This window comes from Chionomys nivalis, chromosome 14 (genome assembly GCF_950005125.1).
Source record: "Chionomys nivalis chromosome 14, mChiNiv1.1, whole genome shotgun sequence".
Classification (NCBI taxonomy): domain Eukaryota; kingdom Metazoa; phylum Chordata; class Mammalia; order Rodentia; family Cricetidae; genus Chionomys; species Chionomys nivalis.
This window is the reverse complement of record NC_080099.1, coordinates 10,628,454-10,644,742: the sequence shown is the minus strand read 5'-3', so window position 1 is coordinate 10,644,742 and position 16,289 is coordinate 10,628,454. Positions and strand designations below refer to the sequence as shown.

Sequence of the window (16,289 nt, the reverse complement as noted above, 5' to 3'; positions counted from 1 at the left end):
AAATTGCTAAATGTAGATTTTTCTGTGACAATTTAAAGTCACAAAGGCAAGGATATTTGCTTGGGAACTACCTCCTCCCTAGTGTGATAGTCCTCAGAATTGAAGCTTGAAATGAAAAGAATAGCTACCAAGGAATTTCTAATTGGTTTGCACACACACGGAAAGCATTTATAATTCTCTACCATTGATTCTGTAATATCTTACCATTTCCCAGACATTTCTAAATAGTCAATTGCTTTTGTGTATTTGATATCTGTAGAAATTAATAGCCACTGGAAACAGCATTCACGAATATGAAATACTCTTGTAACATTCTCCAGCCCCAGATCAAATGGTATTTAGCAGCCCTGTACAGCTAAAAATAGATTTAAAAGTAGCCTAATTTCTCCCATGCCAGGAGACTACACTTGGGGAGTCTGTGTGGACTCTGGTGAATGCAGATTAAGTGGAGCTGTTTCAGAGCTGAAGTGGAGAGGAGCCTGGCTAGAGCTGTGCTGGAGTAGCAAGAAGCCCTGAATTCCTGGCTCTCTCCATCCAAACAGACTACACCTAGACATATCCTGACATATATGCTGACATATCCTAATGCTGGAATTACTTATTTAATTTGAGGAGATTTTTATTTTTGTATGCAACCTCACTTGGTAAGCAGGCTCCATGAAGCCTGGAGTCTGGCAAAATGACATGAACTGTGTACTTTTAATTTAACCCTTTCGGGGCAGGATATGGGCCCCCACTTGCTGCTTACTTTCCTTAATTAGTTTAGTTTTAATTTAGTGATGCTCCTTAAAGTTACTATCTTATAATTATGTGCATTAGTTGTTCAGGTTGTTTTGACTGCCTGTATCTGAAAGTTTTTGACACTGGAGTTAGCCATTGGTGATTCTGTGGTTCAAGTTACAAGATACATGTATTTAATACAAAATGTGTGTGATCATTTAGGGAATGATGCATGGTAGATGTCACCCTTTAGCTACTAACTGCTAATTATCCTAAGTCTGCTCTGCCGAGTTCTCCTTCTATTTTAGGTATAATTTTTGAAGGAAATAAAAAAGAATTATATATGCTATAAAAATGTAAAGTGTGCATAGCTTTCCAAGAGGTAGCAAAAATTTGCATAAAACTATTGGATAATTTGTTGTTTCAAATAGTTCACAGAGATTTAATGGGGGAATCCAAGTTCTGAGATCGTTTCTTGTTAGAAAACTGAACTCCTTACGTTGCATTGAACAACTCATATCCATAATTTTAATAAAGATTTTTGAGTTGGAAGTTCGATAACTGCTAATGGGTCCAAGTGTAGATGTGTTAAGTCAAGCAAGTCCCTTAGAGCCATATGCTCTTCATGTCACATTTATAGTTCCTAGATTTCTTAAAAACTGAATTTCTATCTTTCGCCTTCCTTTCACTTGGATGGAATTTTGAAAGAGGTTTCTGGGCTTGCTTGAAAAGGCGTTCATGTCCTCATATCCATTCAGGCCAGAAACCTCTGGCAGGCCCTCGGAACCCTGAGAATGGTGGCCAGAGTGGCTATGAACCACTCGATGACCCACTGTTCTTTAGTATGCAGATGGAAATAAAATGCTAAAAGGACATAAGCAAAAGCACAGACAGGATCCATGTTCACATAAACATTCTGAGGTGCCTGGAGCTCTGGGCGGCACAGTCAATAGTTACATTGGTAATAACACCTACTCATAATGTTGATATATTGCTAGTCCCTTTCTCACAATAATTAATTTGATACAGATTCCCAGAGAAGCTTGTTCCATATTGATTTTCCATATCACAATCTTACCCTCACATTATTCAGGGAAGTGCATAGGTAGTAGGTTATGTGATATTATTATCTTGTATTGAATGGAAGAATGGGGAGGAAGTGGTCAGGATGAGTACACTACTGAAATATGCAACTTTAAGGAGGATATTGTTGAGTTGATGCTGGGCCACAAGATTGTTATTGTGATTCCTCTGAAAATGTACTTCATTTCATCTATTAATTAATCTATTTTGAGGTGGAGTCTCCTTATATTTCCCAGGCTGATCTCAAATCCGTAAGCTCAAGCAAGCCACCTGCCTCAGCCCCCTGAGATACTGCTAGTGGGTGCCACTGCTCCTGGCTTTGTGTGTTTAAAACTTCAGAGGGTTGAAGGGGTTGCAGGCAGGTTTTGCTTTTGTATGAAATTTTTATTCTCATGGCGATCATGAATGTAATTACCAGGACATTTCAGTGGTTATGCAGAGAAACAAATATGTCTATTCTCAATGACAGTTATTGCATTAACTGGTCCCTGCTATAAATGCTATGCCCTCAGCTGTCCCCTTACTTGTAAAAATTGATTAGCCTGTAGTCTTCCTATTGAAATACAATTTGAGAAAATCACAGAATGAGCACCTGTATTTTAGTATTCATTCATAACCAGATTCTATTCACTTGGTAGTGTCAAAAACTAAAAAAAGTCAAAGAGACCATGTGTATATGTGACTCGCTGCTTTGAATAGTAGCAGACAAAACTACTACACCCAGCGCCTCCTCATCTGCGGAGAGATTCCTTTCCATGTGACAGCCATTGGCTTTCCTGACTACATGAGTCCAAGTACTTTACTTACTTGCTCCACACTTAGCTTAGAATGCCCGGTACATGCTAGACAGTTTGCCACTCCGGTCTCTGTGCTCTCTGGCTGCTCCAACTAAGAGCGGGAGTCAAACCAGCCAGACTGGATTGTATATAAAATGATTTGAATGTATATAAAATGCCACCCAGGCCACACCCAGAATTTTCATACTTAGGAGGCTAAGGCAGGAGGACCACAGATTTCAAGCTAGCCCATGCTATATAGTGAGACCTTGCCTCAAAACAAAACCCACAAAGAAAACATAATACAGTCAAGTGGGGCTTATATAACTATTTCTAGCATTTAATTCAATCATCATTTTGGTAGATTACCAGTACAATATTTAACACCTTTGAATAAGCAAAGCATGAGAGAAAAAAATAACTTTTCAAACTGTCTGGCAAATCAGTGGTCAGGTTTTGCTTTTACATGAGTTTTTCATTCTCATGGCAGTTATGACTGCAACTGCCGGAAAGTTTCAGTGGTTACGTAAAGACACAGATATGTCTGTCTATCCTCAGTGGCAGTTTTTGCATTAACTGATCCCTAATATAAATTTGGTTTATCTGCAACATTTATTTCTGTGGAGTTGTTCCTCATTCAGTTCAAGATCCCCTTTATTCCAAGCTTTCGGCCTTAACGATGTTATTTTTAGCAGTTTGAAGTTGACATTTGTAATGGAGTTTTTAAATCCTCTCTGGAAAAACATCACACATGGTAACTGTTGTGTATGATTCAAAGGGCCAAGCCAGATGGTCTTAAGCAACCAAAACTCCCCCAGAGAGCAGCAGAACCTTCAAAGCACACCAAGTCAGACAGATTTAAACAGAGAGCAGCTCGGTCAAAACATTACCAACTCAAACCTAGATGACAGGATTTCCTTGCAATCCCAGAGTGGGTTCCGCATCTCCACTTTGAATAACTTCAGTGAAGTTAAGTGATTTGAAATTGAATGCAGTGGAGTAAGCTGGCGAGAGGGCTCAGAGCTACTGCAGGTCAAGGAAATGAGGGAAAGAGGCATCCTCCTGCCTTTCAGTCCCTCTCATCGTAGAAACGCCAGCACCTTCGGACTCTGAGCCCAGCCACATCTTGCTATCAGTATAGAAGTTTTAAAATCAATTTGATTTCCACGGGTATGATTCTCTAGTGTACTTAATATGCTGGGGATGGATTTCCAAGAATAGTAAGAAGCAGTTACACTTCTCATGAATATATAGCACATGAGGCACTCTGATTTATTATTCCATTCGATTTTAGAACATGCTTATGATTTAAAAAAAAAAAAAGAAGAGAAATTCTTAAAAGCCAGAGGAGTAGATCTGAATTTTTATTCTCTCACTTGTAAGAAACTTAGGGTAAACAACACAAAAAATATTACAAAACTCTGTATCTAAGTTCATCTGCCTATAGAATATGATAAACCCTCTGATTTACTATGAACATTATTTTTAGAAAACATATCTTGAAGCCTTTCGATATATGTACTCGGAATTAAACAATCCCTGTATTTAACTTTCTATTTATGATTTTTTCTTTATGCTAATTTTTAATTTATCTGAAACTTTGAGAAAGAAAACAATGGAAAGATTTCTAGGGAAAAAATTACGAGTATCGAGATGGTGGAAAGAGCAAACCAAGTTCTTCAAGTTGTTCTCTGACCTCCACATGCATGTGTTACATTCATGCATGTTCCCAGCCATACGCACACACAGACACACAGACACACACACCTCACACACAAAAGAAATAAAAATAAATGCAAAACAAATAGAAATATTACATAGTGTTAACCCACAGCATCAATTCTAAAACTCAAGAAAAATCTAAATTGGACTCAAGGGTCACGGATCAAAGTAAGAAGTAACATATATACAACTAATGATGGGATTTGCTTGTTCTTTGAGCCACAGTCTCTATACAGGCAGGCTGTCCTCAAATTCATGGTCCTTCTGACTTATAGTCCCTCCTGATTGCTGGGACTACAAGAATGTGTAGCCACACCCAGCTCCAATAATACATTTTGGGAATGCATTGCGAAGTGTGCCACTGCTGGGTTTTATCGTGACCTCCCTGGCATTACACGCTCCAACAATCTCTTTTCACCAGTGAGGTAGTATTCAGCTAGCCTGTTCTTTAGTACACCCACTTTGGTGACTTTTTTTTTTTTTTTTTTTTTTTTTTTTGGTTTTTGTGACCTTACAAAAGTATCAAACATCACAGAGAAGTTTAGTGTAATACCAAGAAATAAGCAGGCATCTATATTCCACTGACAGAGGAGAAAGTCATTTAACTTCGCTCCCTATGTGATTTATGACTTTGTGACGTGTTTCGGGTCGTTTGTGAGTATATTTTTGTGCATGTGGGGGCACTTGTGTGCATGCACACATGGAGACTGGAAATCAGCATCGAGTGCCTTCCTTGGTCAGCTTCCACCTTATGCAAAGAGGCAGGATCTCTTTCTCTCATTTGAACCCAAACTTCTCTGATTCTTCTAGTCTAGCTAGCCAACCTGTGCAGGGGAATCTCATCTCTCACTCTCTGGGATACAGGCCAGCCATGACATCCACCTGTGTTAGTGGGTGCATGGGATCCGAACTCCACCCTTCACCTTTTACCTGCTAAGCAATCTCCCTAGCCTCTGTAATTGTTTTCTTATTCCTAGATGCAAGGAACCTTTTAAAAGCCCGTAAATGTGCTAAATATTCGATTATTCCAGTTTAGACTAATTTTGTCTCCATCTAATTTGTACCTCTAAGATACATTACAAGGAAAAGAGAAAAGGTGCAGAAAAGTCTTAAGCCAGATTACAGAGCTAAAATCAGTTATTAAAATTTGGTGTTTATGCTGGGAGCTCAACAGACCTGTTTGGCAAATTCTGGGCCCCGTGCAGAGAGTGCTGGAAGGCAGGGGGGCAGCAGAGCAGCCATCTGGGTGGAGATGCTGTGGTAGTGTGTTGGGAACAGAACACAGACAGGAATGCATGAGTTCCCAGGGCTGTTGAAGCATTTGCTTGCTGGACATGGCCATCTGAAAGTGAGAATACATGTGTATCTTATATACATAAGCTGTCCCAAATCCAAATGTGTATATCTACTGAAGTGACCTTCAGAGGATACATGCTTTCTTCCTGTGCAAGCAAAACATGTTGTTCCAAAAGATCTTCACCAAGTGTTTTTAGTAACAGTATCCAGAGGATCAATGTGCTGGCTTCTGGGGATGCTGGCTGGCAGAGTCCCTGAGAGCTGTGTGTGGCTCAAGGAAGATTTGAGGAGATAGCTAAGCCAAGGAGTAGGATGCCAAGGAGGGGAGACCTTTCAGTAGGAGGGATAGGCAAAAGCCAAATCTTTTACTACTTATTTTAAAAATTGGATTTGATATTGTGCCCCACACCGGTAAGACACCCCACATCCTAGGGTATATAACCTGAACATGCAGGTTACAGTGTTTAAATCTGATTTATTTAATTCAAAATGTAAAGATTTGTTCAAGTAAACTTTTGGAAATTTTTAGACATGTATACAATATTTCTTGATTATATCTACCTCTCATAGCTCCCTTCCAACTTACCCCAGAATCCTCCATCATATCTCCTTCCCAAAGTCATGTCCTCCTTTTATAACTGTTTACTCATTTATTGCTATTTTTAACCCACTGAGTTCAATGGGATCATCCACAGGGGCTTGGAGAACCTACCAGTGGCCACACTCCTAAAGGAATGTGACTCTCCCCTCCCCACCAGCCATTAACTGTCAGTAGCTGCTCAGCTAGGGGTGGGAACTTGGGATTCCCTCCCTAAGCCTTGCTGGAATTTTTACCTGGTTTGATCTTGCACGGATCTTGTTCAGGTAATCACAGCTACTGTGAGCTCCTGTATGCAATAGTGACGTCATATGCAGAAGACAGCATGTCAGAGCTCTCCTCCAAGTTCTCTGGCTGGCCTGTTCTTTCTACTATCTGTGACTTGGATGGGAAGGGTGTCCCATCTATGCTGAACCCCCATAGTCACTCATTCTCAGCACTCATTGAGCAGGTAAGAGTCTCTGCATTGGCCACTGCTCACTTCAGTAAGAAGCTTATCTGAGCAAGGTTGGGAGTAGCACAAATCCATGGCTATAAACACAAATCTTTAGAACAGAGTTTGACCACACAGTCACAGAATAGGGTCTCCACTGAGGACCGACAAGTTCCCTAGCCATGCTTTGGGCCATGTCTACAATGCCCGGCTTGAATTCTTTCCTGTAGAGCAGGTCTGAAACCCAGTAGAGTTCAGTTTGTTGCCTCTGTAAAACAGCCTTGCACAGTTGCCACTAGTGTGCAAGGGTTGTGGATCACATCTCAGCCAGCGTTACAGCATGTGGGTTCGGTACTGACTAAGACCATTGATGCTTTTCTCTTCCAGAAGCCTGCCTAGCTCTTTTCAGCACTAGGAAAGCGAGCTATCAGAGCTATCAGAGAGAGTTTCAATGGCATCTATGTTATTAGCTTCTTTTTCTGCCCTGTGCCCATCAACAGAACATGGCATCTCATCTATTCATGTGGCCTAGGGAAATGAGTGTGCCTAACTTGCATATGGTCCTACATTTCATCTCTAGCCAGTAAAATAGAAATAAATCATTAACTTAAATAGAAAAAATGATACACTTTTGTAGTAAAATTATTATTGTAATAAAGTTAATGAATTCTAATATATGTGATATTTTATTGGAAGCCATGGCAGACATTTATGTTAATTACTATTTTCCATGTTTTAGCTAGAATTCACACTATGTGTTTTCACAAAGAAATTTTGAAAATGTCAGACAGGAGCAGAACTTATTTTTTATTGGGACATCATAAACTTCCCAACAGAACTGAAAATACAGTTAGCCTGATTTAGTCTAATTTTTTAAAAAAATTTTTTTCACTTAAAAAAGTTAGGTTTAACTATAAGAATTAGTTTAAACATCCCCGTGGCATTTGAAGATTTACAATAGCATTGGTTGGTGTTCCTTTCACAAACTGGAATAAATTAGTACGACGGGCATTTGTGGGAAGCCTTTGCAGCGTCCCTGGGGTAGGGTGATGGGTGTTCCTACCTTCAGAGAGCAAAGCTCCTGGTCAGGAAGCAGAAGGGTAAAGGAAGGAAGCGATCATCTGCATTTGCAGATTCTGAGTCCGGGTCATGGAAGCAGTATCTTAGTCCTGTCGGGTGCTGTAACAAAAATGCCTCACTAACTTAAACAGTATTTATTTCTCAGAACTCTAGACACTGTGAAGTTCAAGATCAAGGTATCAACAGTCCACAGTGTCTAGTGAGGGCATCTTAGGAGATCCGCAGACAGCAGTTTCCTTGTTATGCAGGGCCTGATGAAACAGCACTGACAATGGCACTGATCCCATTCATAAAGGATCTGTCTTGATGACCTAATCAGCACCATAAGCTGAACTGCCTCAAACCATCCTCTCAAAGATGGAGAGTGAGAAATCCTCGGTCCATGCCAAGGAGACTTGGAGTTTGGTTTTGGAATAGAAAGTGGGAAGAGGGTCAGGCACCCTAGGCAAGACAGACAGTACAAGGCAAAAACAATCCACAGTGAGAAACAGGCCTGGATGCAGTGAAGGATCTGTGTTGGCGTTACGGACAGATGAGCTGGGGGGCAGGATCACAGGTTATAAGAAGACCTGGAAACTCCAGAGGAATTTAGAGTGGATATTTTTTCCCCATTGATGACCAGCGGATCCATGGCATAACAGGAGGATGCCAAGATGTACAGGAGAGAGTGATCACTCTTGAGCCTATAAAGGTTGTGCTTGTGTAGTCACTGACTGATTCTTTTTGTGTGTATACGTGTGTGGATTTTTTTATTGATTTTTATTGAGGTTTCTCTGCTCCCCTCCCTGCTTCTCCCCTTCCCCTTTCAATCCTCCCCCAAGGTCCCCATGCTCCCAATTTACTCAGGAGATCTTGTCTTTTTCTACTTCCCATGTAGATTAGATCCATGTATGTCTCTCTTAGAGTCCTCATTGTGGTCTAGGTCTAGGACCTAGATTATGGGATTATGATTTGTAGGCTGGTTTTCTTTGCTTTATGTTTAAAAACCACTTGTGAATGAGTACATATGATAATTGTGTTTCTGGATCTAGGTTACCTCACTCAAAATGATGTTTTCTAGCTCCATCCATTTTCCAGAAAAATTCAAGATGTCGTTATTTTTTTCTGCTGTGTAGTATTCCATTGTGTAAATGTACCATATTTTCCTTATCCATTCTTTGGTCGAGGGGCATTTAGGTTGTTTCCAGGTTCTGGCTATGACAAACAATGCTACTATGAACATAGTTGAGCACATGTCCTTGTGATACGATTGAGCATCCTTTGGATATATACCCAAAAGTGGTATTGCTGGGTCTTGAGGAAGGTCATTTCCTACTTTTCTGATAAATCGCCACACTGTGTGTGTGAATTTTAGCCCCTGCTCATTTGGTTTACTATTTATGTCAACTGCAGCATGGTACATCCTCACATCCATCCCTCTTGTCCATTTTCTGATGGCTGCGTATGGGCAAAACCAGGGGCAGGATGAAATATCTCCCAGAACATGAGGCCACCTAAGCTGGAGGACCCCAGAGAGAGTGGGAAAGTGGAACTATGTACCCAGGCCTTGGCTTCAGGTTGCATTTGGTTGCCATGGGCTTGGTCCTGCCTGGCTCACTCTCAGCTGTGGTGAGCACCATTCACGGGATCATGAAAGTACCACGAAAAGGTGACACTTCCCTACACTGCAGCTTTGGGTCTCATCCCTCCCCCAGTGCATTTATACGCCAATGATCCATCCCTTTCTCACTTCGCACTACTTGGGGTTTCTTCTACTGTCTGACATGTTTGAGGCCAGGGCCCTGAGAAAGATATCCATTCCATGCACAATGTTCTGTCCTCTATCTCTAAGGCACTGAGGTCTCTCGGCTTCTCCCACCTTCTCTGCTTGTAAATAGCTTCTTAAAAGATGAGTGTAGGGAAGGAAGGTAAGCATTTTAATTTTTGGGATGTCTCCAAACCCATTCATTAATTTTGAAAAGTGAAATGCATCTAACATGATGGAATATTTATAAAAATTGGAGGCCCGTTGTCAACTAAATCACATTTATTTAATCTAGTATTAGACTGCTTTTTTTTTCCCAACCAGATGGAAAACATTAGCAGTAATAGTGAACAAACATCCAGGCTCCCAGAGGTCATTTTTAACCACCATTAACAATCTGGTTTTCACAGATTAGCAATAATGCAGAGTGTGGCAGTCCAGTAAAAGATGCCCAAGGCGCAGCTGAGACTGCTCTGGCCTTAGTTACCTAACACCTAGACGCTTCTCAAAAACTCGTTGGAAATGGAACATTTACATCTTCTAAGCTTTAAATTGGCCTTTTTTTTTCCCTCAGAAGTTGCAGTAAAACCTCTATTTGAAATAGACACTAATGCAAAATGTTAATAAAACCTCCTCAGAGCTGATGAAAAGGCCAGTCCATGGCACCAGCAGATTTTCCTGTAGTCAGTATTTTTCCATTGATTAGCTATTGATTTAGGGGTATTCTGTGAATATAATGCTAGTAATTATGAAGGGGAAAAAGAAACATAGCTATATCTATTTTAATTTTTAAATGTATCCATCCAATTGGAATGTAATACAAGATAAACAGCTCCCAAAATATATCAAGGAACCAAAAGACCTGGTCTACAACATGGTAAGAACGTGCCTTCTAGATGTGGTTTCCCGTCCCATCTGAGCCAAGTTTTGAAAGTTAGACTGAGAACGTTGTAGAATGGGACAGTGCCATCTCAGTGCACGTGAGCACGCACATAGGCAAGTACCTGCTGGCTCTTCTCTGTTTGGACTCAGCATGCATCAGGAAGGAACCTCTGTACTGGTCAATTGATGCACACAGGCAGAGCTGTGCCTAGCACACATTTATCTTGTTTCAAACACCACCATGCTCGGTTTGCATATTAATCGTTTGTAATCCACCTATTACTTTTCTAGTAGAGAATTGGATTTCTTAGGGATTCTACTGAGGTCTAGAATCAGGATGCTTCACAGGTATCTTCCTCACCGCAAAGAGAAGAAAACCAAGTTGTCTTGGTTCCAGGGTGTGCCTGAAGCTATAGAGAAAGGTCATGTTTGAGATGTATCGGAATGAAGTTGTGTGACTATGTTCTACTTGTTAGAGAAAGCCTTCCATTAAGGAACATGGGGGTGTGACGGATGTAATAGGCCCCACCCCCAAGTATGCGTCTACTTGGGAATATTTAAATGTATGAATCAGTTACATATAAGTCCTTTAAAGAGAAGCACGTACATCCGTGTGCACCTTCACACACTGTAGAGAGTCAGCACGTAGAATATAGATGTCTGTCCATGGCATAGGTTGCTGCTTTGTGAAGAAATCCTGTTCGTCTTTTATAGAAATTTTAACTTGGCAGTGAGATCTTCCGGTATTCCAACAAGTGCCCGGGGCCATTACACTCCATTTCTTTCTGAGGAAAATGAATAAATAGCGAGAAGAGAATTGAAGTGATACATTCTGGCTGGAGCCATGACTTAGAATTTATGTCCTCCCGGTTTTTTTGTTTGTTTTGTAACAACAGAAGACAACTTACTGAGGGCTCATTGTACGTCCAGCCCATTAGGCACCAGCTGTTAGAGAAGAGACAGGGCCTTTGCCTCAAGCAGCTTGGCCCAGTGGGTGAAGAAAAAGAGGGGTGAGGCAAAACCCCATGCCGGATCTGCAGGCATATGGGAAGTGCCTCACCTCTGGGAACCAGTGCGGGGGATCCATAAAACCTTGGAGAACCGTTACCTGCATGAGCACACCTCTTCAGACAAAAGCAGCTTAATCAGCCATGTGGCTGTCACAGACATTAGCATGAAATTTGAAAACACAATTATCTAATTAGCCGAATGAATGGGTTAAACATTTGATGTATTTGGGTTCTCCGACTCTTGAAGACACAACTTACTGTAGCGAATGCACTATTTAGTTTGCCGTTATTCTTGTTAGCACAGAGCAGAGCACAAACGGTCCAACCTTCATTCATGATCCAGACGGCTGCCTTATTTAATTTGGCTCAGGAGCGGGGTTTGAAGCAGAGGCCTGGTGCTTACAAGTCTGTGCTTCGCTCCTGGGCTCCACCCTCAGCTCCCACGGCTCTCGGGATCATTTTTATTGGTTCCAGATGAGTAGTTAAGGGACTATGGCTGAGTAAGTAAATATTTACAAACTAGCAGCTAGGTTACACTTCACATCTCTGCTTGCAGCGTGCATTCTTTCCAGCCAGCTACCAATGACCTGGAAACCCTCCAGGCACAGGCCTAAGACAAGTCAAGGACTCTCCACGCTTTCTTCTCTGCTGTCCCAAATTTAGGGGGCCCGAAAGTTTAGAAAACTTCTACCGGTTGTGCTCTCAAGGGCCTTCCAGGAGAGCAGGTGTCCTCACTTCAGTGATCCTGCTCTCCAAGAGCCAAACAGGCTCTCCTCATTTCCTAGAGGGCTTCTGCGGATCAGAGGCATGGTGCCCATTCAAAGAATAGCATTTAGTCCTGGGAATAGCATTAGTCCTAATGTCAGGTTAAATTAAATAAACACCTTTTCTAGATGTAAAATAAATAAATGAATAAAAAGAAAAGCTGGGGGAAAGTAGTCCATGCAAACTAATATTTTTCCTATTTTTTTTTTAAGGTGAACACACACAAGAAACCAATTCACCTCATTCACTCAAAAAGGATGTAGAAAATATGGGAAAAGGTAAAGACAAGTTTGAATGTTGTATACTTCTCTTAGCTTTTAAAGAGTACAGAGATAATAAGAAGATATTTTTGTTCTGCACCATATTTTAAGCCTGACAAGCAACATATGAATAATATATGGACCATTGGGTGGATATAATTGAGATTAATGCATACATATCAATCAATACATGACACTGTAATATGATACTTTAAAATAATATATTACATTGATTTATATTCATGGATTTCTGCGCAAAATCTATCCTATGTCTATGCAACATTTTTTAAACTGGTAAAATATTTTTGTCTTATAATAACAAATTGCCCCGTGTAACAGTTCTCCGGAGAGTTGTTTGTAAAGATTAGTAAAACTGCTCTTCTTCCTTCTCTGCTAGAGGAACTTCAGAAGGTTTTGTTTGAGCAAATAGATTTACGGAGGCGACTGGAGCAAGAGTTCCAAGTGTTAAGAGGAAACACGTCCTTCCCGGTGTTCAGTAAGGAACCCCTTTCCTTTCATTCTGTGTGTGGTGTTTGCTGGAATCTCTACAGTTAGGTTTAAGAGTGTGCGTGTCAGCCGGAAGTGGCTAAGTGCAATGCCCACACAGCCTTCTCACGCTGTGCCGGGATCATAAGCATGCACGCTAATCCCTTATCTGTGCTTTGAATTGACTCAAAGATCATTTGCTACTTATGTTCTGATATATGGGTAGCTGTGTCTGTGCATTTTAAAATATGTCTGTAAACACGTAATTCAGTATGAAATGTATTCACATATTCAAGTGTGTCCAGATTATATATTTTAATATACAATGATCCCTTGGTATTTGTAACTTTCTGAATAGGAGAAAAAAGAGACAATTACCCTTCATTCTCAGATAGCTCCGGTTAGCCCCTGATGTGAGTGATATGTATAAACACGAAGATCTGAACAATTTGAGGGCCACAAATCTATTGATTACAGTAGCTGCAGTACCTGGCAGTACCCACTGGATGCATGAAACCCACAGACAGTTGCAAACTCTCTCTGTACTCTTTTCCCCCTACTCACGTTCTTATGACAAAGCTTAACTTGTGAGAGATCAGTAAAAATAACCAAGGACAAAAATAGAACAATTATGACCATCTATACTATAATAAAAGTTATTTAAAATTTATGAATGGTTTATTTTTAGAATTTTCCACTTAATATTTTTAGGCCACACTTGACCTTGTATAAGCAAAACCAAGGAAAGCAAACCCAGGGTTAAAGGGCACTACCATAATTAAATCGATATCATTTTAGTAGTTTTACACTCTCAATCCATTTTACTGTGAAATTCCATTCCAGTGGGAAGCAGGAAGCCTGGCAGCCTCCAGGTTATCACTTGAGCCATAGAATCTCAGAAAGACTTCATGGTAGGTGTGCGTGGAAAATTGGAAATTTCACTTGCCATGAGCGGGGTAGCCCAGAAGTGATCTTGGGAGTGTTTCTCAAGTTGTGTTTGGCTGGATTCCCCTCTTCAGAAGAATGAAAGTGAGAAAGAAAATGGCAGGCAAATGATTTTTTAAGATTTATTTTATTTATGTGTTTGTGTCTTTCTGTCTGTGTATGTGTGTATGCCTGTGTATGTGCACTTGAATGTAGGAAGCCAGAGATGTCAGACACCCCTGGAGTTGGAGTTAATAGGCAGTTGTGAGCTGCCCAACATGGGTACTGGGGATCAAACTCTGGTCCTCTGCAAGAGCAGTACGTGCTCTTAGCCACTGAGACAGCTCTCCAACCCCAGTGTTTTTTATATTATGCAAACTTCAGTTTTTTTTTTTTCTGAGACAATTCTTTTAAGTGTCAGCATGTCTCCTGTAATTAATCTGCACATCGCAAAGCTGCATGAAGCTGCGTGAGGCTCTAGAGGTCTTGCTTGAGAAAGAATGTAACTTGTGATCTCCGCAGCACACATAGCCAGGCTGATCTAAGGGTGGAGGTGGGGAATCTCCGCATTAAGATCTAGCAGAGTGGGTTCAAGTTCAGTGAAGCCCCAGAGTACCTTCGCATTTCCTCATGAGGCCAGTGTGATCATAATTTCTTCTATGAGTAACAGCTAATTAATAATCATTTAAGGGATTAAGTAACTCAAGGTATATACTTATACCTTGCCCTTTACTCTAACACAAATCATGTATGTTAAAACAATGTTAAACTGGTCTAGGGCATAACTCAGCCCTGAGTTCAGTCCCCACCACCACACAGAAAGCAAAAACCTCTACAACGAAAAAATTAGGCCTCGACGTCATCATTTTGATCTGAGCTGATGTGAGTCAGTCTCCACTCCCCAAGAAAGTGGTGTGTGTATACCTAACTTTGAATAATGCATGGTTTAGACACACCAAAAATAAAAGGTAGCTTCACACAATGAAAATAGTAAATATGTATTACGTGCTTGTTAACTAAGTATAACTGAGAGAGGCCAATGCAGACGCAGCCTTCACTGATGAGGAGGGGAAATCTAAACTCTGGAAAGCCACACCTGGAGGAAGCGCAGGAGATTCTGCAAGAAGTCTGAAAAGCCTTTTCCAAAGGCGGACAGATCTTCACAGTCACAGGCAAAATCCAGTGCTTAGACCATGCAGTGGTGGTGCATGCGTTTAACCCCAGCACTCGAGAGGCAGAGGCAGGCAGATCTCTGGGTTCGAGGCCAGCCTGGTCTACAGAGTGAGATCCAGGACAGCTAGGCTTACACAAAGAAACCATGGTGTGTGTGTGTGTGTGTGTGTGTGTGTGTGTGTGTGTGTGTGAAAGAGAGAGAGAGAGAGAGAGAGAGAGAGAGAGAGAGAGAGGTGGGGTGGAGGGAGAGAATGAGAATATCCTGGTGCTTTAAAGCACTGAGGCTCGGGAGAATCTGTAGGGTGTTTCCATTAGGAATGCAGGTTCTAAAATCTACCAGACCCAAGCAAGCTTCTCCTCACAGGTTGTTTGACCTTAGAAGCTGCCAATTGGGGCAGATAATTCCTGCCCCACGGGATGAAAGAACTAAATGACACAATCCATGTAAAGTTCTATGCGTCCACTTGACTCAAGTGAGGTGTTCAATAGCTGTCATTTGTACTCCCAGGTGGTGAGGCTGAGGCAGGGTGAGGAGGAGAGACTCAACCATGTGGAGAGTTTCTAAACATTGGGCTGTGCGGTCTTTGTGTGGTTCTGAGGGCTGAGCAGAGTCACAAAAATGAGTCCTGGACACAGAGTGAATAGATGATGTGAGAGTAAACGAGAAAGGAGGCAGCAGGAGAAGAGAAAAAGGAAGAAGAGAGGGTGGGGAGAAAGGGAGGAAGGAGAAAAAAGAAGTGAAGAATGAGGATGGGGGAGGGGAGAAGGAGGAGCCTGCATCCTAGGAGAGGAGCAGAAGTCTGGGGGTGGGGTAGCATGCTAATCCTGCCCAGAGTGGAGAAGGGCTTCCCAGAACCCTGGCCCTGCTGGGGAAACACTGGAGGAGGACAGACTCCCAGTGCCAGGCAGACGGTCACTAGAGCAGGCTGAGAACAGGGGTTCCGAGGGAGGGTCCAGGTTTGGCTGCAGCATACCCTCCTGCTTGCACGGGGCATGTTCCCCAGACTCTTTTCCAGCCGTACAGCAGTAAATGGATGCTCTGTGTCCACCGCCATCCTTCTCCACTCCAACCCTCTCATTCCCTGAAACACCACCTTTGACACCAAGTTCTGCACCCAAGAAGCTGTCTTCAACCCCTCTGCTTATTTAAGTGTCTACAGTAGCTCCTCCCCGAGAAAGCCCCTATCTGACACCCTCTGCCTTGGTGCCTTTCCACTTCTTCCCCTCTCTGCTCCAGTGGCCATGGAGATGGCCCCTCCTCTTCCTTTCCCTTGGCCTTCTAGTTCTCGAGACCTCCCTTCTCAGGTCCACCTCCTCATCTGTGTGTGGTACAGCTC

At 41.8% G+C, this 16,289-nt stretch overlaps 1 protein-coding gene across 1 annotated transcript in view; it reads left to right on the top strand.

Moving 5' to 3' along the window:
- The window catches only part of Skor2 (SKI family transcriptional corepressor 2), a 42,422-nt gene that overhangs the window by 7,604 nt on the left and 18,529 nt on the right, over positions 1–16,289 (top strand). Inside the window, exons 5-6 of the mRNA XM_057789011.1 lie at positions 12,322–12,387; positions 12,767–12,865. Of these exons, the coding sequence (XP_057644994.1) occupies positions 12,322–12,387; positions 12,767–12,865 (165 nt within the window). The remainder of the gene's footprint in view (positions 1–12,321; positions 12,388–12,766; positions 12,866–16,289) is intronic.